This window comes from Gobius niger (assembly GCF_951799975.1).
Source record: "Gobius niger genome assembly, chromosome: 18".
NCBI lineage: Eukaryota > Metazoa > Chordata > Actinopteri > Gobiiformes > Gobiidae > Gobius > Gobius niger.
In genome coordinates this window covers 21,509,537-21,535,137 of record NC_136869.1, presented here as the reverse complement: position 1 = coordinate 21,535,137, position 25,601 = coordinate 21,509,537, and the positions used below count along the sequence as shown (strand labels likewise).

Below are 25,601 nucleotides of genomic sequence, written 5' to 3'. Positions count from 1 at the left end.
CTGAAACATAAGGTCCTTTGCAACATTAATGCCTAATTTGTGAACAGAAAAAAGAGCATAAGCCGCTGCCAATAAGTGTTGACTTTGCACCTTGCAGCTTGTTGGAATCTTGGTTTGGGACAATAAGCCTGTTATCTCCAGACACATTTGGCTGTGTCTTGTCTGCAGTATCCAGTAACCAGTGTATGTGGGCTTAGCGGTCTCCTCCTCTCATCTGCTCTCACTTTGGAACATCTTGAAGGCCTGCTCCCCTGTCATAAAACACTGCACTCCTCATCTGTACTCCTCTATCGCTCTCTCCTCTCCGTTCGTCCGGCCTCACCAAGTACAACATGTTTTTCTCCCCTCACACTCCGCTCCTGCGAAACCACGGAAAAAGCAGCACGCGTCCAGCTGCATCTCTGTCCGCGCACGCAGACGTTAAATAGTTTTGAAAAACGATCGCCCTGATGCCATCATTCTCGTCCGTTTCTGATGTCTGCCCGTGAACTTGTGAAATGTCAGAGGAGGATGAGAACTCCATTACTTTGCTGTGACAGAATATGCTTGAACATCGTCTTTGAGGGTTTTGTTGTATCCTGGAAAGCTTTGGGAACAGTAGCTCACATTTCCCCCATCTCCCGGTGAGCTATGGGGTCTGTTGGGTCGTAGGGGCTGGCTTTAATCACAGAGATGTATGTATAGGCAGAGAATCGAGGTCTAAGGGCAAAGAACAATATGCAGTTCACAATGTTTATGATCTTAAAGGAATAGGCCACCGTTTTTATATACTAAAATATGTTCTTACCTCACTTTAGCCGAGTTAATATATCCCCGTCTGGTCTTTGTCCGTGCGCTCTGTCACGCAAACGGAGCACATACGCAGCTTCTCCCACATGTCATATAGCTCCGAAAAAGCTCACGATAGAAGCTACCAAGCTCTTCCACGTGTTCCCTATTTAAATAAAGTTACGTGAAGTGTTTTCATGCGAAGTATATTTACACAGAAATGTAGCATGTCGATTTTATAAGCAAATAAAAAGGGGGACTATATTGTGAGGCGTAATGATACGAGGAGCAAAACGTCCGCGTAGTAACTCCTAAAGACTTCCCCCGCTCACTTCCGTCAATAACCTTTAGGAGTTACTGCGCGGACGTTTTACTCCTCGTATCATTACGCCTCACAATATAGTCCCCCTCTTTATTTGCTTATAAAATCGACATGTTACATTTCTGTGTAAATATACTTCGCATGAAAACACTTCACGTAACTTTATTTAAATAGGGAACACGTGGAAGAGCTTGGTAGCTTCTATCGTGAGCTTTTTCGGAGCTATGTGACATGTGGGAGAAGCTGCGTATGTGCTCCGTTTGCGTGACAGAGCGCACGGACAAAGACCAGACGGGGATATATTAACTCGGCTAAAGTGAGGTAAGAACATATTTTAGTATATAAAAACGGTGGCCTATTCCTTTAAAGCAACTGGAGTCAAGCCTAGGGTTTTTGAATAACATTTTAGTCAATTAAAATAAATGTATCACTCACTTGGTTATAAATGTATAAAATAGAAAAGAACAATAACAAACTAATTGTAACCATTTTCTCTTTACCAGAGCCTCCTTTCAGTCCACGACACGGTGGCACAACAGAATTATGACCCTGAACTACCTCCACTGCCCGAGGACCTGGACGACGACGAGGATTCAGTCAAGATCATCCGCCTGGTGAAGAACAAAGAGCCTTTGGTAAGTTCGGCACAACTTTACAGAGAAACCTCTGGACAAACCCAGGTATGACCTCCACTGCAATGGGAAGGAAGTCTAAATATGCAGCACACAGTTTGGGAAAAGGGTCTGGAAGTGGAGACATTGGAACCTCTATATGCACAGGTGTGGCATACGTTTTACACATGTAGTGTATCACGAAGTCTGTTAATTCTATCTGACACAGGAGTTTAAGTGTACGACTTGGGGATTTGTCGAACAGCCCTCATCTGCTTTGACACTGCGCAGATGTGAAACCTAGAACTGTCAGATCCAAGACATTTTGCAACTAGATCGTTACACAATTTGACCTCTCTGAAAGAATTGCACAATTGTGTCTAGGGGACGACTGTACCGCGGCGGTCAAAGCATCAGAGGTTGTTTAAGTCCAAATCTGTTTGTGCGAAAAAAAAACATGAACCATCACAATTGCCTAAAATAATCTGCCTAATATCACGCAACAAAAAAAAAGAGCAGCCGCTGATCATGAAAGGTGTGGATATGTCTGCATTATGCTTCTCTACTCACTCCTCCTACGGGTCAGCCTCGATTATGAGCTGAGTGAGTGACACACCAATTTAACCAAGCAACTTTCAGAGACAGCAGATGGGTTTAGTTCATAAACTGTAGGCTGTAAATATGGACATAGCATCACTATCAGCTGCTGAAGTCTAATGGGAAATTAGGACTGGCTCCGAAAAGTTCCTTGCTGGAATGGACTTTACATTGAAACAGTTAAGCCTGTTTAAGTCATTTTAAACACAGGCTTGTTATTCTGATCACCTCATGTTTGTCTTAAGACGTGGAACACAGTCCTATCATTTTTCCTTGCTATTTGGATTCTATCCTAAAAATCTAAATTGCTAGCATGAATGAGCCCGCGCTGAACGCTATGGGGGAAGCCACCCTCACTTAGCCCATTGTTATTCTACACGTCTAATTTGCGGCACATCACCCATCTCTTCTTTTCCAGTCCCCATATTGTTGGGACATGATGAGATTACCATACATGCGATATTAAAAAGAGAAAATGCTCCAGCTGTGCGTAATCCCAAAATTCCCAAATACCTCTCATCTTCGTCACATCAGACACATGTTCAAGGCATTTTGCTTAGTGGCAATCTTACCCACAACCTTGAAGTTGTAAGCACCTCAAACCCGACCACAAGGGCCATGTTGTTTACCTTGAGTATTTTTGAAGCGGTACTGAAGCTTTCATGTATGTCCTCTGCTGGTCAGCGCCGCTCGCTCTCTCATGTCCGAAGTCCCAGACATCAACATTCGCCACTGCGTCTCCAGCGCCTTTTCACCCCACCCATCTCGGCCCTCTCTTCTGTGCCGACCTGATGCCATTCCACACATTCTCCACGACAAACTGGTGCTTGTTGGTTTGGCCACACCACAAATCTTCAGTTAGCTTCGGTGCCATTATGTGATTATCTTCATATCGTCTCCGAGCCCAGCTTGACCATCTTAAGTTGAGGTCAGAGGCGTAATAATAGAAAGCACACATCCTGGAGAGACCATTGGATGACTCATAGATGCAAACGATCCTTTAAAATGAACATATTTGTGGCTTTTGGAGACTTCAGCTTTGATATTTCATGTTTTATAATTTTAAAGAAAATATGGGTATGGAAAGGACATATAATAAGACTTTTAATCATCTTCCGTTGGCAGGAGGGAGTTGTCGCTTTTTGCAAGATTGACATTGAGCTGGAGACGCGTGACCTCTGCTACGCATCTGTTGAGAAAGAGTTCCTATTTGCCTAGATATTTTAGAAAGAATTAAAAGAGAAAAACTAAAAGAGACTAAGAGAACTAAAAAAGACTAAAAGAACTTAAAAAGATTAAAAGAACTAAAAAGGACTAAAAACTGAACAGAATTAATTAACACTTGCAATTTAGTACCTGGCTGAGTAAATTATGCCCTTAGAACAGGTTTTGTTGATTGTTTTGGGTTATATTTGTTATGCAATCAAATCCAGGATATAAAGATCTGAGCGTTTTCATTAGCAGAAGAAGAAACATCCCAAGTAAACTGGCAGAATTCCACAAATCTTTGTGTGGGGGAGTGTTATAATACATATGAGGCACAAACAAATACAACTCTATGAAATCAAGATTTTTTTTTTTTTTACTTTAAGGATTTACATGTAGCTTAGTTCGGCAAATGCTGTGAAATAATAAAGAATAATTGAAGCAACACATGTAATATTCAGACTCAAAATCTTGTCTATCTTTCTAGATACAATTGAAACTATGTCACATGCAAAAGGTCTATTCTCCATTGATCAGAAATATATACTGATAAAACTAAGCTCTGTAAGCCACTGACCAGGGTGTATTTCCGTTCGGGGACAGCCATTCCACACATTCCCTGCTCGTGTCAACCGTGCGACCACACCAAATCTTGATTGTTGTCGGTTTGACCCGCGCCACATACCTGTGATTATTTTGGAGTTTGTGTGCGTGATTATCGCGGCGGTAATGCTCCCGTTCTCCGGAGTGACCTCAGCTCCTGTCACAGCCCTGCCCTCTGTCATCAGCCCCTCTTTGTTGTGCGCCTCTCTCTTTGATCAAAGCCGGACATTTCCCAAACCCCGGGCCGCCTCTATTTTCACTTTGCGGTCCCGCTCTGAACCGCCATGTTGGCTCCGGCCCACACCACACCCCAGGAGGGACGCCAGAACACACCTAAGCCATTTTTGGGTCCCTGCCCGTTGTGTTGCATGTTCAGTGGAACTACACAATAATGTGGCTTTGAGGAATGCTGCACATTGTCGAGGCCGCTTCCTGGCCCGGCCCCTGGATCGCTTTAACTCCAGACCAGAATGTGATTTATACTGGGCCCGGTTAGCTTAATCATTTGGCTGGCATTGGTTTCGGTGACGTAAAGCCATTCAGTGATTTGGCGCTCATGAACACGTGGAACGCGCATTTACGACGTGTGACAGTGTTAATTATAGATGTTGACTATAGAAATGGCCATATATTTGACTTGACTGGTTTAAGGCACAATCTGCTTATTGTGCGTGCACAGTCCTCAGACATTTAAAGAGATGTTCTGCTGCGGTCTTCTGGGGAGGTTAACACCCGGGCGGTTCTTTTAATAATGTACTTTTAAATAGAATTCTACTGAAAAAGTGACAAAGCTATATTCACACACAAAATCGCCAATGACATTTTGGTTATTTTGTATCTTTGCTTACTTTTGCTTGGTTTGAGCTTGTTCCAATGATTCTTGGGGTAATCAAACCCTCTCTGAATAGCATTGTCCTCTATTCTTGTGTATACAAAGATGTTCCAAAGATTGAAAATGAAAGGCGGTCTGTTTCATGTCTAAAGAAACATGCGGTTTACAGAATTATAAATAAATGTTTGAAATGGAACAAATAAGATTCACATTGAGAGGACTGAGAAGCTCATGTTTGTATCTCATATGGAGAAATGTTGGAAGCTCGTAATAGATATGAGAACAATGTTTCTTGCCTACAGTATGACTTCTATATTCTAAAAACATGCTGTGATGGGCTGCAAACACAATGTGGTTATAATGAGTATTTTGTACAGCTGGGCCTTGAGGAAACAAAGTAGGTTGTAATGGAAGTCTGAAAATTGTAATACGTGAAGAATCCAGATGTTTTGTAAGAGTTGGACACAAGTGTAAGTCTAACTTTTAAGTCCAATGCTTTGTTCAAGGCATTTTCTATCATTTTTATTCTTTACACAAACACTGAAACGCCTGAAAGCCAAGTCCGCTCTCCTCTCTGCGGGACACTGGACGCTGCCCCGACAGTCCACAGATCAGCTCCGCGGCTCCTATGGCCCTGTGGTGTGTGGACAGCAGCGGGACATCAGCCATACATGTGTTTATTCTTTCTGCTTTTCTGCCCAGCGTCAACAACACGCGTCCACAGACATACAGTTGTGGGAACGCAATATATGCATAATTACACTGCACACACGAGAACTGCAATTAGGACGATTTCTGGCCTCATTTAATAAGACACAGCTCTGAAAGGGCTTTTCTCCTCTGTCCGTTCCTCTGTTTATGCTCACAAGCCCAAATCTCTTCTATTAACACCTCGCCCGTGCCCACATGTAATGCGCTCAGAGGCTCACACTTGCCTACTATAGTTAGAGCCTCTGGGAAATGGAGCGACACTGGGGACTGTGGGACTTTTACAACCGCCGACATGGACAATATGAACGCACGGAGGCTAGGTGTAGCTGTGGCCAGCCTCTTATACAAGTGCAAACTAATTCACACGGTATAATTGGACTTTTTATCGTTAGGAAATGAATCGAAAGAATGTTGCCAGGAAAGTCCCGAGGAACCAGAGCTTTGTCCAGACTTCTTTTTTAAACATGGTTGTGCGGGATGAAAATGGCCTTTAAGGCTGTGCACTGACAAAATTGAAAGAGCCTTTGAGAAGAGCTTTGTTACAGTTGGAAACATCGGCAAAAACAGCTAGAATTTCACTTCATTCATGCAATTTTGGGTAATCCTGTTTGTTGCATAATAGATTGAACAGCATTGAACACTCATCACCGGAGGCCTTTGAGCGGTTCAGCCGATATCTCAGAAAAAGGCCCGATATCTCAGGAATCAAAAATGATAGAGACTTCCCGTTTTTGCACCAGAAAGAGTTCAGTCAGAGCTTTAAAATGACCCCACAACTTTCTAGGCCTCAGGGGAGCGGAGAAACATCACGGTGAAAATCGCTCATAAGTTTGTACACCTATTTTATATTATTTTATTTTACTTTTCCGTATGATTTCAGAATCATAAGAGACCGAGACTTACCTGTTTATGTTTTGGAATCTACTGATTTTTGTCATTCAAATGGGCTCCCTCTGAAGTACCTACTAAACATGAATATGCAGCGACCCCTGCTGTCACAGTTCAAGACGTTTAGAAGCATCATACACAGGATTATTCACCTTATTCCACCCCGCACACTTTTGCCACTTTTTGCTTTGTCTCGGCACTTCCGTTGTACAGACCGGTTGAGCGCAAAGCCCGTTCATTTAAACGGAGAACGAGGGGAAATATTCTCCGCTCAAATCTGATGTTTAGTCGATTGATTTGTGTAAAATGGCCAATGTTCATTTGCACCAACATGTCAACCCTGCACCGTTTCACAGTGCGGCCGAAAAACGGCTTTGTTTTGTGTAGTAACTGATTTTATGTGGACTTCTCCAGTTCCATGTCAACAGATAGGACAAAAGGGGCGGGCACAATTTATGGCGGCGCCCACGCAATTCACCTTAAGCCTCCGGAATAAGGTGAATAGACGACATTTTCAAAAATATGAACAAAAATATCGGCGGTGCATATCAACGTCGGCTTTAGGAAAACCCAGTCGACCTCTGATATATTTCTATATATTTCTGTGATTGAAACCTTCACTATAATAATAAATGTTTAACAATAAGCTATTTGAGGAATTAAAAAAAATTACATTAAATTAAATTACTGAAAATATCGGCCAATATATCTGCTATCGGCCATGCCAACCCATTCATATCGGTATCAGTATCGGACCCCTAAAATCCATATCGGTTGGGACTTACTCTATACTTTTCTTTACTGTACATTATTTCAAATTGTAAAACATAAAATATAAATGCTGAAGTACTCAAAAGAATGCTTCTAATCCACAACTATGCACAAAACATCCACTTTAATATTACACTACAATAGACTTTTGCATAATTGTCATTGTTGGTTCTGTCTTTTAAAGTCCTGTATCCTCCATCCAAGAACAACAGCTCAAACATACCAAAAATCTGGTGAAATTTGTTTTGTACTGTTTCATGCGGTTGCAAAATAGATTAAAATATTAACAAGACTGGTAGATAAATCATTTATTGGCTTCTAGTCAGTGTGGTAGCTCACAGTTTTTACCTCCAGAGACACATCACGTCATCTATCTCTTGTTGCCAGAGTGCCGCTGGCCTTTAAACATGGCGCACATCGTGATCCGGTTTGTGTTAAAGGGAAATCTGAGCCTGATGAATCCTAATGAATTGTGGAGAGCACGCTACTATACTGTAGTGGTCAGTATTTCAGCTCCTCACTGCCGTGTCCTGACTGCTCCAACTGCGTGCATCATGGTGCCCTATAACTAACTCTTTGTAAAATATCAGATTTCCTCTCTGCTGGTGCATTCCTTTTCTATAAAGTTGTAGAATTATGAGTTAGCATGCGCAGCTCTTCACACAGTGACTCACCCGTTTGGTTAATGACGATTGGTGGAACGGAGAGTGCTCAGTAGCTGATTAATTGCTAACATTTATAAGAGCATGACATCACAGCACAGTGCACTGAAACAATAACACATCATCCAATCTAACACTGCAAACATCATCACTGCTTTGGAATAGGTTGTAGGTGAAAGTGTCGTTGTGGAGCTTCTGTTCTTATGTCCAGGCCTGGCACTTTATGATAAAAAAAAAGTGGATTAGGTGCACAGATGAGATGGCACGCTCATGTTTGCTTTCTCATTTATTCAGCTTCAGTCTCTCTTTTACCCGTAAACTCCTACCATCGCAAAAACATCTCTGCTTTGAATAAATGCGCCCCTTGGTGTTTTTAGGAGCTGTTGTAGCAAGTGAATTTCTCCATTGTGATATCAGTAAAGTCTTGTCTCTTTTTTAACCAGGAAAGAACCATGAGAAACCCAAACGCAGAGATAGAAAGACCTAAACCTGGGATGGGAATCAAAGCTGGACCTCCTAGCAGTGAGGCGAGAGGGCTAACCACACTTTTGATAATACTAATAATTGCAACGACTTGCAAGCACGAGTAACATTTATTTTATTTATTTTTTTTACAAATGTTTTGTTTTTTGTTTTTTTTGTTATTGTTTTGCTGTGGTTTGAGACTTTTCTCTGAATATGAAATTTTCTTGATCCAATATGTAGCAAAATATCCTCCAAAGTCCATCCTTTTCCAGAACCATTTAAACCGGAGCCTTTCCTGATTGCTGTTACTGGGCTAATGGAATTTGAACAAATTTACTTACAATCTGGCTTTAACTCACACCAGCAAAAATGAATTTTCCAATAAAAGTATGACATTATTTAGTTTTATTTAACTCTAGTTGGCATAGGTTGACTGTTTTCTCATCAGCCCATCTTTTCTTTTTACAGTGCACCGTGGCTGCGCTCCCAAAGCCTCTGATGTATTAGCTCCAGTGTCGGGACAATGAAATAATTAGGTTTGGACAGACATTAGCCCAGCCGTGTCCTTTTATTGGAAGAATGTGTTGTTTTGGATGATGTTTCCACACAGTTGTAGTGGGGGTCTGGACTGGAGCAGCCTCACATCAGGACTGCAGCGCGTGGCCTCTGGCCATAAATCAACAACGTACCGGTCTTACACAAGTGATGCCCCCCCAGCCAGGAGTACTTGGCCTGTGAGGCAAAGGACCACTCACAAAACCAGGCAAATAACACTAGACCATGCACAATAAACTTCAATTGAATATAGTGGATGTAGCAGATATTAGATTGCAGCCAATTCCAATTGCTAAATGGTCTACATTTTATACCATTCACACAAGTTTTGTTTTAGTAAAGAAAAAGTATCCATTATAGGACACGGGCACAAAGTCCTTGTTCAGATGATCGAGACTGTGATGTTTGTACCCAATCCTTTACATATGAGTACTTCTTACTGTTTGATACTGATGATTGTCACTCCATCTCTGTTGTGTCCATCTAAATGAGCTCCACAGAGCTTCGACAGCGGCGCGGTGTGAGAGCCCTGGAGCCCTCTCTGCTGCTCTCATCTGAACGCTCGGATGCAGATGTCAATAGCATACGCCTCGTCTCCATACCCGTATTTACTTTACACACTTCATCTTCAACATCTGCTGAGCCATTCATCCCAATTTCTGTTGTTGTATGTAACGCGCAGAGCAGGATTTATGGAGGCAGTAATGCTTTTAAGAGATTACAACTTCCTGGAAGTAAATCTACAGGCCTATAGGTTTTGTCATTGTGGGAACAGGCTGTAAGTGCATCAAAGTCAGGCGAGGCGCTGACGGTTTCTCCACCTTGTCCTTTGTGTCACATATTAGATGGAAATCTTACTGTACTAACGTTGGAGAGGTGTTTGGTGAGAACAGTTTTGAACAATGTCTAGTGAAGGCAAACCCGAGGCAAGACAAAAAATTCAGTAAATAAAAATTATGATAATATTCCTGTCAGCAATCAAATGTAAATGCTCCTTGACACCTTTGAAATGTGCACAGTGAAGTTTATCTTTACAGAAATGATAAATACTGACATTGTAATTGCAAACAGTGTGCTGGTTTGAAAGAATGCAAAACTCCAATTAGAGCCACACTTCCAAGTTGATTATAACAATCCGACAGTGACTTGCGCTGATTGTTTTGGTGATAGACAGCTTTTCCATGAAGGACAGTCACTGGAATGGCGTATTGGCAGTTTGACTCAATCGTGCTTTTCTCATCTCGAGCAAAACTTTCTGCCATTCATTTAGCATTGATTAAAATGGTTGCAGTCAGTCTAAACATAAACTATGGCATTGAGCGTAGGAAAACAGATGGATCCGCATGTTAGAAGTGACTGGCCTATTGTCTGTTTACATCAGCGCTGGAAAGAGGAGGCCGAGCAGTGACACATGCAGGGCTGGATTAATGAGATTACTGCAGACAGCACACATGCTAGTGTTTATACACGGGCTCGTGTGCTTTAGAAGCAATCCATCTCTCACTGATGGATGAACAGGCCGTGTCCTGGGAGCCCAGCGGTGGATGAGCGGATGAGAGGATGGCTCAGTTGTCAGACTCACTGTGGACAATGACCAGGATATACTGTATTTTGAACTTGTGAATTTGTTTTATTTTAGTGTTGTGTATTTTAATATTTCATCTACATGATGTTATTGTAGCCAATTGTTCAGTTTTCAAACCACAAAAAGATGCTAGTTAAATTGAAAGTGTGTATTGCTGTCTGACCTCTATGACTTCATAGGCCACACACCTTTCAGAGAGTAGAGTGGTGCAGTGATGTTTACAGCTATTACCCTACACCAGGCTACTTGTTTAAACAACTGTGCTTCTTCTGAGGTCAAAAACAATGCACACAGAGAACAGCATTCTTTTTCAGAAACGTCACAAACATACTAAGAGGGAGTTTATATATTTATGTGCAGCAAAATGTGAGCATTACCATGTTGCATGATTTTGGTAGTTGCCCATAATCCCGGCCTTTCTGGAGTTGTTCAGCTCATGTCTGTGTTTCCTTCAGGTGCTCTGGTTTCCCTTTCACTAAAGCATGTACAATAGATTGCCCTCTTGGGCCAAGACTCGTAATGTCTGTGTAACGTAGATTAAGTCAAATAAATAATGAATATTCCATATCATGCCTCGTAGATCTTTCAATGCACAACCTTTTATTTTCAAATACATCCATCAATGTTTTTCTTTGTCATTCACCTGCTTATCCTCACAAACTCATTGGGCCAGATCTTGTGGCGGCGCACGGGGCGGCGCAGGCTCTTGGCGAATATTTTCCGAGTGGCGGAGCTATATGTGCCATTCGCCTCCGCCACCTGTGAGGGGGCGTCACAAGAGGAGGTGACTGCACTGATGGAAACACGGCTGACATTCACTTCCTCGTTTACATTGCGCTGTCTTGCGTTCTTTCTTAAGCCTTAGGCTCTCACAGGTCAAACTAAACTTTATTTACCCCATCGTGAGCTAAACAATGTTCACGTCTCGAGAGAAAAAGAGCTACAGCGTCCGCTGTGGCGCGGATCGGCCCGCGCTTGGTGTGAACGCGAAGCAAAACAAAAGCACATGTTCACCCCCCACAACCACGCTCCTGGACGCGGAGTCGATCTGGTTGGAGGAAAATGTGTGTCTCCACCCACTTAAATGCGCTAAGTCTGGAGTTGCAAGATTACAAAATGTCACGCTATCGTCTGCGTTTTGAGACACAAGATCGGGCCCATTGTCTTTGTCACCCTGCTTAGACTGTGGATTTAAGTGTCTTGCCCCAGGACACAACAGCAGCTTCCACTGGTCAGAGCTGAAATGGATCCATCAGTCTCTGGATCAGTGGCCAAGGCTCTGCCTGAACAGACGGTGTGTATCGGAAAGAGGGCCTCGGTGTAAAGCAGTTATGAAAACAGCAAGCATCTGTCTGGTGAACAATGCACCAGTGTGAAAATGACAACCTATCCTGACGTTTCTGTGATTTAACAGTACAGACTTGTCACTGCGTTGGCCTTGATGCCAGCGCGGTTCTGCTGACAGCTGTTTTCTTGTTTGACACTCTGAGCTGTTACACTTCTCTGCTGTTGATTTGTCAAAGTGAAAACAGTCACTCCGCTCCCAAATCCACATGCGAACCTTTTCCCCCCGATCCTAATCTCCAGCCCTCCTAAAAATCAAGCGTCTCCCTCTCATCATGTGTAATCACAAGCATCGCGGACACACACTCCGTACGGCCAAGTCAACTCTGCCTCTGCTGAATGTTGCCATTGTTGCCCGCCGGCCTCTGGGAGCTCCTCCGCGGGCCCTGCTTCCCACCGCCTTTTTGGAAATGAGAAGTGACATGTGAAAGTGCTTGTTTTCTTTGCAACACGGCTAGCGCTAAACAACCCTCTCTCGCTCTGGGATGGGACTACTTACCGTGACACAACTGTCTCTTTGTAGGCGCTCCTAGACACTCGATGACTACATATCTGGCACTGTCCGGCGTTTCGCGACGAGACGGCAGTCAACGCGGTGATTCAGTGCAGAGAGAGGGGAAATAAAGCGGCTCTTGTGGGGCAGATCCGCGGCGTATCCACCTGTCTGAAGCACTGAAGGCTGTTTTCTTAGTCACTGGGTAATGAAGAAAGCGTTTTGGCCCGTGGGGGGATGAGTGGGCGAAGGAGACAAATGGAAGCCACCTCTGCACTACATTACCTGGCAGCGCTCCCACCGGCATCCTCCATAATCACGGTCATTATGAGCCACAATTTTCCTGTTTCTCAGTATACTTGTTAATTACCACTGAAGGTCAAGAGCAGGGTTAAAGAAATAAAAGTGAAACCAGAGCCAGTTTGAGACACAGCAGTGGTATGAGGAAGCCGGGGGCTGTGAGGAGGTTCTAGGAAGGGTGATTGTGTTCACATAACAGTGGACAGGACAGTCTATACGTTTTATGAGGACCATATACTGCATCTAGCTTTTACCTGCTGCACTTTTCTTGTTCTTTGTAGTTGTCGAAATTAAATGTCCTTAAAGGGACTATACAGAGGTTAAAAATTAAAAAATATATATATGTATTTTCCTCCCCCTACATGTTCCAACAATGTCCTAAGGTGTAGAATGAGCTCAGACCTATTCACCACAACTGCCTCTAAAATCCTGCACTCTCACTCAAAAAGGTGTTCGGGCCCGATTTGCCGTCATGCACGCACTCAATATAGAAGGTGCAATTGCACGTATGACCTGAGGTGGCAGTAGTGAGTATAAAATGGCGAATTTGCATCTAGCCCCTTTAATATTGGATTGTATGACTAAAACGTATTATAAATTTTAAGGAATGTTATTGATTTCAATGGAGATCAAATTGGCAGCAGTGGATACATTGGGGAAAACTGCTTCAACACTGTGGCTTTTGTTATATTTGAAACAGTTGCACAAAACATACATTAAATGTTTAAAGGTTATTTGCTTTCTAGTTTTTCCTCAAATTAATATACCTTGAGCAATAAGTCTGTTTCTGACAGTAATCCTAAAGTTTTGATATCATATTGCACGAACGTTTAGGTACCCCAAATCAGTCTCCAATGAATGCCTCGTAGACCCCCAATATGGCAAGTATCTCAGCTTTAAACACTTTTCTGGGCAGCCGAGAGTCTTTCAATTCTAGTTTGGGGGATTTTAGTCCTTTCTTCCTTACAAAAGTCTTCCAAAGCAGAGAGATATTTGGGCTATCTGTCACGCACTGCTCTTTGGAGGTTTATCCACAGAACTTCAATGGTTTTTAAGTCAGGAGACTGTGAAGGCCATGGCAAAACCCTCAGACTGCTTCAGATCTTTGATAAGTATTTAAGAACTTTTTGCTTGTTGTGTGGACTGACTTTTAATTCCTTTCATGGTGCACTTACTTAGACAGCACTACCCAGTGCTCAAGGCCATCTTGGTGAGGTCAGGTGAAGTTACACTGACTCCACCAGCAGATATGACTCGAGGTAATTGTATTTAAATGTTGAGGAGGCCCGTTGGCTCCTGGACATCTGGTGTGAAGAAGGCCGGCATGTGTTTCTACTACACTTCACCACACCGCTCCAAACGCCACAGTGCGCAGGAGTTTATTGTCATCGTCACACTTTGCCTGCTAAGTGACTTTATGCCAAAACAAATGGGCTCCACACTCGCGTTTGTTTTCCTTTGTCGCTCTCAATTCGGAGGGTGAAATAATGTTTGTTAAATGCCACAGTGTTGGCCTGGGTTCAGGGGCAGTGTTTGGAGTTTAGTACTAACAGGTCGAGGGCTAGGAATGACGTGGAGCCGCAAGCTTGTTTCCTGGAGTAGATTAAGACTTTGCTTTTTGCCTGAAGGATAGAGGTCAGAAGAACACAGTATGCATCCTCAAGTCAAAACATTTCTTGACAGTGATCAATTATACGTCCTCAATTATACGACAAAAAAAGGAGGGAAGTTGTGTGGGTAGAATCACTGAAATGTGGCTTGCATGAGATGTCAAAGACTTTTTTCAATAACTTTGATTGTTTCACATATTGTTTAGATCTCGATATGCAGATGATCTTTTAAAACTTAAACTTACTTTTGACAGATTTTAACAGTCTTAACCTTTCGACAGAACTGCTGTTTGTAGTTCTAGTTCAGTTTTAGTCAGGGTATAGTTTTTAGCATATCGGTTTTGGTGTTACCATTGAAAAATTGCAAATATTCAATTCTTTGAATTGGTGGCTTGCATGTGGGGCTTTTTAATACAGGAAGAAATTTAAATTGAATTTCAAATTGTTTGCTTAAGAGCTCTTGTTCTTTTTAGCTCTGTCCCTTTGTTTTATTTAGTTAATAATGGAGATTTAATCAAAGCCGTTTTGATTAAATATAACTTTTTACTGTGTTAATATTCCCTTTTTTATTGCTATTATTCCGATGCTCTCCAGTTATAGTCACTTGGCTGTTAATCTGTGAAGTAAAATGGACACTTATTGAAAGCTTGAAGAAGGAAAGAAAAACAATAACTTGGACCTATGATTTGTATTACAGCTGGGGCCGGTTTTGATATTTCAAAGAGGACCTGGTGACGATCAGTAACAGTCTTGATTTGTGGCAGGACGAGGGCCACACAGCACTGCCCTGGCCTTGACATGTGCACGCGCCAAGCCAGAACGAGCCGCCAACCTCCTCGTCATCTGCACAACTAAAGCATTCGTCTTCCATCCGTCCCATCAGCCAGAGGGCTCTCCTAATTGCCCCACCGAGCTTATGCCAAACCCTCTTTGCGGCTAATTCCCTCCCAAGCTAACGGGACATTAACGTTGTGCTAGCGTCTTATCTGCTAAAGTTTCATGGCACTACTGTTCGCTGACAGTTCTCTGGATGGTCCTCTCCCCTTTTCCATGACATTGTGTTTAATCTACGCTCGCCCTTAAAACATGAGCAGATCCAAATCTCGGGCAACAGTCTGTGGACTCTATGAGGTGTGAGCCATTTGTCATCACATACTAACTGTGGCGGCCATGTGTTCTGCAGAGGCGATGGCGCGATATGGACACTCGTCATCACACAGCGGGCCAGAGCCAGCCCAACAATAACAATCAAGGGCATTGGTGTGCTAGGAATAGGAATACGCAGAGCAGTACATATGGAGCTGATCAGGTCAGGTTGAGAGGCTTGGATTGCCTTACCAATGACTAATTGACCGCAGCCTGAAAGCCCCGCTTCAACCAAGATGACCTCTTTCTTCTGATCATTTCCAATACCCACGGATTTCTCATCAGACCTGTTCTATTTCTGCATTTCCTCATCAGCACAAGCTACAGAAACTTCGTTTGGTCAGTCACGGAAACCAATGTCTTTTTAAAGGCCAGACTCTGATTCAACTGTACGTACAGAAAAACTATGTAGGGAAAAGCCTTCTCACTCACCCTATGTTGCTAGTGGTGGCACAGAAGAGCAGCGGTTAGCACTCGTGCCTCACAGCTTGACGGTCCGGGTTCGATTCCCACCTGGATGGGGCCTTTCTGTGTGGAGTTTTTATGTTATGCACTCCGATTTCCCCTACCACTAAAAACATGGTAGGGAAAACAGGCTATGAAGTTAATGAAGTTATTTTTCTTCTAGTTCTTGAAGTGCTAGCCACTTCTTGAAGTGCTAACCACAAAAGAAGTGTCTAGTCCTTAAACTGGAGATGCAGACTGTCATGTGTTTTTCACACAACCTGTGTGAATTCAGTGTGTGAGAGAGTGGTTGGTTATCAGAGGGGCAAGAGCATAGATTGGCTTCTATCAATCTACCCCAAGGCAGCTGTGGCTACTGGCTACAATATAGTATTTTAGTATCATGGAGTATGGAGTGAATGCATAATGACTACAGTGTAGCTCTTTCAGAAATCTTGTCAACACAGCTTATAAAGTGTAATACATGTGTAAGCCATGAACACCTATCTCACATCTTCACAGACGCACAGCAGTCGTGGCGCTGTTGTATCTGTCTTGAATTTACGCGTGTATTTAATCAGTGATATTGAAATGAAAACTGATTCGCTGGTGTATCCAAGTAGAAAGACCGCTTATCCTGACATGCTCATGTGTGTGCCGGTCTGCCTGGGTAAGAGAAACTTATCGAGGACCAGGTCAAATGGCTCCATAAAGGGTCTGTAACTGCCATGTTTTGAAATGAACGATCCATGTTTTTCTCTTATTGGTTATTCCGTCTCGCTCATCTCTGAACTCTGATATAAGATCTTTTTTTGTATAAAATAGAAAGATACTGTAGTTTTGTCTGACCTTCCTACGAACTTACATAATATGTGCTATGTAAATAACTCTGTAGCTCAGTAATACAGTACATTTTACTTTGTCTCAACATACTTAGTTGCACTGACTTCAGTTGACTACATACTTTGACAGTATCTGCAGTTGGATCTGACAACAAGTCGAGGCCATCCGTCGCTAACAGCATATTTTCACCATCCCGTTTTTTTCCACGCAAATGGAGAGGAGCCGCTTGATGGTTAAGTGGCGCGGCGCCTCGTCTCTAATTGTTAACATAGTGCGCCCCATTCATCAGGCTTAGCCACTGTCCAGCATCCATCATCCAGGCTTTGAGGTTTCCCTGGGCCCTGGGCCTGGCTCTCGCTCAGGTACAAGCCCCTCTCAGTCACACACCTACTCGTGCTGCCACTCATGCGTACTGTCTGACAGATCACACATCCCCTCTCGGGCTTCCTGCGCCGGCTCCAAGTCCACGCTCAGGGAAACGGCTCAAATCACTTCCATGTGCCAGTGGGCGGCCAAGGCTCCGTGTAAATGGACTGGCCTTGTTTGTGCTAAGGGAAAGCTGTGCCATCATCAGGGACTGGCTTCTTATACGTATGTGGGTCATTCATATTTCTAATGAAAGGAGACTTGGATCTGGCCTGCATTTAATCATTAAAAGGATTATTGATGCGTGTTTGTTTCTCTGTTTCCCCTTAATGCAGCTAATGTGGCACTGTATACACATTTCCTCTCTAGAACAGTGAAGTTGACCTTATGAGTAAACATGGATTGAAACATGGCGCCACAGAGCTGGCATTGTTAAAGTATTGTGCGAAGTGTTTAGCTTTTACATGGGTGAAAGGTTTGTAAGATTCATAGATGAAAGCCAAGTACTACTGAGGTCTAAGGGTTGTCTAGTCAAAACCTAATAGCCTATAACTGTCTTTAAAATAACAAACGCTAACAGAACGCGAGAGGCTAACATTTAATATAGCCATATAATATTCCCACTGATGGATTTGTACGAAGGCGACATGAAAGCAGTCCCTAGAAAAGCGATTGGACTTTTCAGTACAGGTTAATAACACAGCAGGCATACACAGCCTGATGGAGTGCACCAGTCACCTCCACTACAGCTTGTTCTTTATTTCAGACCAAAGGAAATGAAAGCTCTTCTGTACAACTACTCAGCTGCCTCGCATTAGGAAATGTATTGTATTTTAAAGACTGTGGAAAGGGCTAGAAAACATCCTTCTTGAAGAATAAGTGGAAGTATATACTGTTGACTTTGGTAGAAAAGTTGGGTGTTAACATTTTAGAGAAGACTACGACTTAACCATGTTTGCATCTTATTGGTGTTATTATTCTGAATGTATTGGAGAAATACTTGGCCAAGGTGTGCGGAGTAGTTTGCAAGGCCTGGAGAATGCACAGTAGAATACTGAAATTGATTTAGCAGCTGCCACACAGTAGGTTCATGTGTCTGTCTGTAGCTCATGTTCACTTTTGGCCTCTGAGTTTTTCTTATCAGGCGTAGCTCATTTGGCTACTGTACTATTATAGGGTTCAGAGTGGGGTAAGCCAGATTCAAAATCCTCTCTTCCCATTGGGGGGGTATAAATGGCTCCAGTGACCTCAGGATCAAACGGCTGATTAGAATGAGTGGGAGTCCAAACTTCTGTTGACCTGAAGGGTTCCCAAATGGATGCTTAGACGATTGCACACAAAGTACAGTGAAACAGGGTGACCCCAGGGTAACAGGGTTTCTACCTTATAGTCTCACCAAGATGGGACATTTTGTTGTTGTTTTTTGATATTTATTTGGACAATCCCAACCCGTTTCAGTTCACTTTCAGACTCATACCGCACTTCCATAATCACTGTACCACTTACATAAAGGTGGTTACAGGAGTGTTTTTAATGGCACTGTGCATTTTGGTCCATGATGTGGTCCATATGTGCCACAACAGGACTTCTGCCTTCGCTCCATGTGTGAGCAGATTCCACAGATAATAGTATAGACAAATATGTGCAGACACTATATTGACACTACAGGCCTGAAGTACAGGGCTGTTCAACAAAAGGGGAGAGTTGACAACTAAAGGCACATTAAAAGATAAATGAACAGGTTTGCTAAGTGCTGCTGCATTTATGAGTTTACTATGAGCTGGTCTTGTCTTTGGAGTAACATAATTGCGAGAGAAATTAATGCTTGACAAGATAAATTAACGAAATAAAGGGTAACGCTGATGCTACTTTCCCTCTCTCTGACCTTCTCCAACCCCTTTGCACTACTGCTTCTTCTCACCTTTCTGAAATGAACCTAATGATTCCCCAACCTCCTCCGCGCACCCCGGCCACTGACTTATATCCACGTCGCTCCTCATTTTCCTCCTCAAACACCTTCAGGGAACCATTATCTGGGAGAAAAACCATTAGGCGCCGAAGGGTCATCCAAACAATTGCGATGACAAGCTAAGTGGCACAATCTCGCAACATCTTTGTTCTTCAAAAGCAGCTCTTTTTAGATCTCGCCCGCACTAAAGCAAACAGGAAAGTGACACTCGGTCAGGTGTTGGTGCGTATCCAACTTGACCTCAGACAGTTGAAATAAAACATGTCTCGTCCTCGTTTTTTTCACCCCAGAAATGAAAACATTCTCGGGTTGGATAATGGGAAAAGCAGGTGCAAAATGGTGGAAGGATGAGTAGCAGTGGCGACAAACTTTGTGCCGGCCAGACGTCCAATTCTGTCTGGTTTTGGGATATTCTGCCAAAGCAAGGATGTGACGGCACTTTGGGTTACAGTATCCAACTTCCAAACGGTTGCCGAATGGAGTTTGGAAATACTGTGACAGGTTGGCACTCATTAAAGCGCTTGTTCTTGGCAAAGAGAATGACAATTTCAGTTTACTGAGGATTTTACGTGGGCATGCATTATTGTGGCTAATAAACCTGCTTTGAGAGACCTCAGAATAAATAGTTTTTAACGTTTCGAGTATGGACGGGACACTATATCACCAAGGCCTTTGTTGGCTTGCATCTTGTTTTGCCGTTGTGAGCCGTTTCTCTTAAATGGGGAAGATTGCTTTAACATGCAGGTTTCAGCAACGACAAAAACAACACTGCATAAATGGCATACTAGTAAATTGATAATACATTTGAGAAAATTAGGAGGAGACCGGCTCATTTACAAAGATAAAATAATAATTGTGTTGTTTTGACAATGTACGTGTCTTTTGCTTTGGCTCTTGTCCGTGTACCACTAAACTGGGGCAGCTATTTTTTGCTAACGCACCCTACTAAACAAACTCATTTTGTGCTCTTTAAATACTTCATTGACATACAGAGGGGTTGGTTATTTGGGTCCGGGCGCTTCTTCCTGGCTGAAAAGCACAGGAGAAGACAGGAAAGGCTCGAGTGACTGTGTGCTTTGGGCCTGGTACAATTTATCTCTCTGTCTAGACTTTGGTGGAGTGTATTTATGCTCTGTGTCACAACTGGAGCAGTAGAAGTTCAATCAATGGTAGCGAAATATCGGTCTATTTATAGAAAGTGACAAGGTTCGTCAAAAGGAATGCTTAACAAGATGAGGACACGTGTTTCAAGATGACACAGACGCTGCAGGAATGTGTTGGGCTCTGAAGTTTACGTATTTTGTCTTTTGTCTTGCAGGGAGCGACAATAAGGCAGGATGACCACACTGGAGCCATACTGATCGCTCGCATCATGAAAGGAGGAGCGGCCGACAGGAGTGGTCAGTTTAGATCAACTTGTTGTAAATAATGTCAACGTTTGTGTTCTTATTCGACCATCAAGCAGCCGATGGTCTAATGTGCATGTGGCAGAGCCCTGGTCTGTCCCTCTTCACCCCCTCTTCACCCCCTTTCACCCTGAGTCATCTCTAAACTGTAACACACAGGTGAAATGTGTCTTGTCTAAAAGTATCACCATGATCAAAGTAACATCATGAATACAGACTTACAGCCACACCGTGGAACATTTCACCCAATAAACAGAATTGAATACAAGCATTTATTCTATTACAGATCATTTTATTGTTGAAAAATACCTATCAAGTCTAAAATGTGTGAGGGGCTCAGCTTTCATCAGACCTGACTGTAGCTTTACTTAAAGTTGGGACGTCTCCTGCTCGTCTCCATGGAGATGTTGACTAAAAGTAGGCAGATAGGAGATTTGAATAGGTTAGGTCCTCATCCAAATCCATTCTTTGATTACCTACTGCAGAATTACCTCTATCTTTTTTATCTTTTATCTTTATTTTGTATTGCCAGTAACAGTATGATCCAAAATGTAGCGCAGTGTGCCTTTAACATCAAACCAAATAAATATAGCGACTGAATGTTCGACTATAATACCAGCTAAATGCAACCATTTGAAATAGTCACTGCATAATAGACCTATAGAAGGAAATTGCAGTCGTCGAATGGCTTCATTAGAGGATTGTCTTCTGCTTCAAATATTTACCAATATGTGACAAATGTTTGGACACTGCTACTTTAAGTCAAACTACATAGTGAAATTCAGTACTCATCCCAGCAAAACCATTGTGTGTGCTGCTTTGGTCTTGGACAGATCTGAGGTGTTATTAAGCTGCAGTCTCGCTGAATGTTTCCTTCAGCTCGAAACTTACCGAACACATAAAAACCTTGTGTTCCGCACTTTCTACATCCACACATGTTCACTAGCGCACTTACCCGACGGCACATTTCCACACGTGTCCACAATAACAGCGGCGTTCCTTTCCAATCCCAGATTCCAGCGTGACGATAAACACTAATCTGCTCCTCCAGTACACAACCCCAGGCAGCGGCCGCGCTACAGTAGCGCACACGTTTATATGGAGTTTATTTGGCCGCTTTCATCGTGACATTTCTCCACTGGAAGAAAATGTGTGCTGTGTGTCTCAGGTCTGATCCATGTCGGAGATGAACTCAAGGAGGTCAATGGGATCCCAGTGGACGACAAGAAGCCCGAGGAGATCATTCGTATTCTGGTGTGTGTCTACGCTGTCCAAGCCGCTTTTAACTCTATTGAGCCTCGCATGCACAGAGAAAAGAGTGCTGTTTTCTAAAGGATTCAGAGATTACCTTTAATACAATCAGAGCGCTTAAAGGCATGGGCTCAATCAACAGTGGAACAAACTAGAATGTACTGGAAGTCTTTGTAACAAAAGGCTCCCTGTTTTCATTTGTAAAGTGTATTGTGCCCAGACCTTGGTTTAAACCAGTGATGCTATAGTATGTTTCATGTTTTTACTTTGAGCAGTGCATGATAATGTAAACATGTGAGACTCACGCATGCAAATGCGCCACGCTGGATTGTGGCCATCTGCCCATTTACATCTGCTGTCTTGCATTTACACTCAAAACCACACTCATTCATACATCAGGGTACACACACTGGAGGTAAGGTCGTCAAGTGTCTTGCCCAAGGACACAATGGCATAACAGAGTCACTGCTGCCCAAAGATAATCCATGGAACATAGATTCACGTTGTAGCAGCACACCAGTAAATGAATATTATGAAGAATAAAAAATGTAAACTAGATAAAGAAGTGAAGTATGGGTGCTGCACTGCACCATGCCACGATGCATCACAGTGCTAATATGTGATAATATGCATAAAAGAGTGAAAAGTAAATTTAAGCCTTTGTTTTCTAGTTTCTAAAAGTGGCAGCGTGTCATACATGTTGTGCATTCACCAAACAGTGCGCATGTGTGTCATCATCACTTACCGCCAAACTGAAGGCTGTGGAGGCTCAAGAGAGTTACATCGAAAAACACATGAAGTCAGCATGGCTTAGTTTAGGGGGGCCAGGCTGTGGTGAATGATAGATCCAGTACAGAGCGAACTGTCCGAGCTCCAGACAAATGCATGTGATCTGATCTTGGTCATAAACCTCCTTCTCTACATGTCCAAGTCACTGTACAAAGCTTTGTTTCCAACATGTAGAAGCACATCATTGTCCAGCTTTCTATTGAAAGTGAAACCAAAAACCTAACAAATGTGTTTATTTTTAGCAATTTTTTTTTAAATTATTGTAATAATGTAATTTTGTCTATATTATTTTACTGTAAAATTGGAAAGCATTGCTAATTGTATTATTTTAAAAACACAGTTGTGGCTGCTCTTCATTTGGTTCTCTTTCTGCCCTGTATTGTTTTCCCTCATCCCTCACTCCACCTGCTTAACCACCTTCTGTTCCTTCAAACACAGGCCCAGTCCCAAGGCGCCATCACCTTTAAACTTGTACCGGGAGCCAAGGAGGAAGCCCCCATCAAAGAGCCTAAGGTCAGCTCTTAGGTTTTTCCTCTGCACTTGCACCACTTCAAAACAGCCTCTGTCATCTTGTCTCCATCCATTCTGACTGAGCTTGGCTGTCACTCACCCAGCATCCCACCACTGCCTCCCGCTGTGCCGCTAACGCACGGTTCCTCATCTTCTCATCTATCAGAAGGAAAACCCAGACTGGATCCAATTCATGTTTTATGCTCTGGGGTCAAAGTCATTTTTCAACACACAAAAGACACACTTTATCACAGCAGCATCACTTGGGAGTTTTCTTCGAGATCTGACAGATAAAACCATAAAACTGTGCTTGATTGTGTGTAAGTTGGAAGCCCAACAATAGTATCACACGGGACATACAGAGGCTGAGGTGTGCAAAAGGTGTTTTGAAGCCTAAATAACGAGTAATATTGCACATTTTTTGACGTGACACCCAGACGACTCCTATCTTCGTTCCTTTCTGGCCCGTTTCCCTTTCGCTCCTCTCCGACCACATGCTGAGCCGTCACAGGAGCCGTTTCTCATCCTGACCTTTATCGTGTTGGACCAGAGTCATCGCAGGTGATTTAGGCTGCTCTCTGGGATCAGTTTTAGAGACAGACTGACTTGTCCCATCCAAATGAATTAGCTGTTTGAACTTCAGTTTGAAAACCTGGGGGATCAAAATGGCTGCACCTGCCTGATCAAAGGGGTCCATTTTACCCATATATTGATTTTATTTATAAAAATGATCCTTAGTTTTGAATTTTGAGGAATCATTTTCCACCGCCACTTTCAAAACACATAGTTAAAGGCCCTATACCTGCTTTTGTTGTTGTTAAAAACAATGAAAGAGGGAGCATGCAAAAGTGGGTCTCGAACAGTCTTTTACACATTTTTTACAAACATCAGCTCATATTTACATGTCAGATTTGGGACCCCAGTACTGTAATAAATTAGTTAGATGCAACATGCCCACAAAATACTTGTTTTTTTCCAGCTTGCGCTCACTATTTAGCATCTGTCTGGATGTTGTGTCCCGAACTCTTTCCAAACTTTCTTAAAGCACATGTATAAAACATAGTTTTATACAAAAAAACAAAAAAAAATGTTTTTCTTGGTTTTACATTTTTGTCATGTTTATTATTTTCACTTCCTTATTGGACACTGGCAGGTGTCATGGTGACATGTGTAGAGGTAGACATTTTTTAACTGCATGCTTTTTGACCATTTATATTTTTAACCGTGTTATATCATTATGAAATGTGTGATCTATGTCACAAGCAAAAAAGGTTTCAGGGTCTCTGTCACTTTAATATTAACACCAACTAGCCTGCTCACAATCGATTACAAAAAAACTGTTTACTGTGATACTGTTTTTTCATGAAGCATAATGTGTCCAAGCGGTGAACAGCATTATTATTATTATTTATCAAAGTTTTAGTTTGGGACTCCATGGGAAAGACTCATCTCATATCTAGGACATACCCCCTGTGCTCTGCCCGATCCCGTCAGACCTCGGAAGCTAAGCATGTAGATCTCTGAAATGTAAATGCTTTTGAACATAGTTTAAATGTGCACAGTGAACAGGATCTTGATTTGAAAGCAGACATTACAGCTCTAATGACAATCTTAACACTTAATCCATTCATTTGTGATGAGTATATCTAATAATTTGTCGTAGGATGATTTAGGGGAAGTTAACAAAGGTTCTTACAGTTGAAGAGCGCACTGAGCCAGAGCCACTTTGGCAAAAACATGGAAGTTCCAACCTGTGATTGCACTGACCTTTGTACAGTAATCCCCCTGAGCAGTTCTCACGCCGCGCTCCACTGCTTCCCTTACCTTGTTGTTGTGTATGACAGGTCTTTATGAAGGCGCTCTTTGACTACACTCCGATGGAAGACAAAGCCATCCCATGTAAAGAGGCCGGTCTGGCGTTTAAGAAGGGCGCCATCCTTCACATAGTGAGCCAGGACGATGCGACCTGGTGGCAGGCCAAACACGAGGAAGAAGCCCACCCCCGCGCAGGCCTCATCCCCTCCAAACAGTTCCAGGAGAGGTAAGAGACCAACACCCAAACGTCACTCTCTGTTTCCAATTGTGGAGATGTACACTGCCAAAAACAAGTCGCCACCAAACAAAAAGGATTCCGTCCAATCTGGGTCCATTATTCATCAGGTTCTTGGATTGATGATGGAGAGTGGGACCACTGCACAAAGCTTTCTCCAAGATCCTCAATGGAGTTAAGGTCTGGATGATACATGTGCGAAAATGATGTTCCATAATCCTGAACCACTCTTTCACTATTTGAGCCCGGTGAATCCTGGTCGTTTTCATCTTGGAATATGCCTGTGTCATCAGGGAAAACAGAGCACCACAGGCTCCACTGAATTATACTCTCAAAATCTTTTGAAAATCCAACTTCCAACCAATTTTAGACTCTCACCTTATTCCTTGTTGTGCTAAATTGACTTTCCTTCTGCCTAAGCATACCAGTAGTTTTCTTGCGTGTTTAGCCCATGTTCCTCTTTGGCCCACATTGACATGATAGCACTGTCCGCAATATTGGCAA

General features: G+C 42.8%; 1 protein-coding gene across 2 annotated transcripts in view; it reads left to right on the top strand.

Annotated features, from left to right (window-relative positions):
• The window catches only part of LOC306977557 (MAGUK p55 subfamily member 7-like), a 124,536-nt gene that overhangs the window by 49,798 nt on the left and 49,137 nt on the right, over positions 1–25,601 (top strand). For both annotated transcript variants that reach the window (XM_079575935.1, XM_079575934.1), the window contains exons 5-9: positions 1,594–1,725; positions 20,410–20,491; positions 21,666–21,751; positions 22,976–23,050; positions 24,892–25,088. In XM_079575935.1, coding sequence (XP_079432061.1) covers positions 1,594–1,725; positions 20,410–20,491; positions 21,666–21,751; positions 22,976–23,050; positions 24,892–25,088 — 572 coding nt within the window. The remainder of the gene's footprint in view (positions 1–1,593; positions 1,726–20,409; positions 20,492–21,665; positions 21,752–22,975; positions 23,051–24,891; positions 25,089–25,601) is intronic.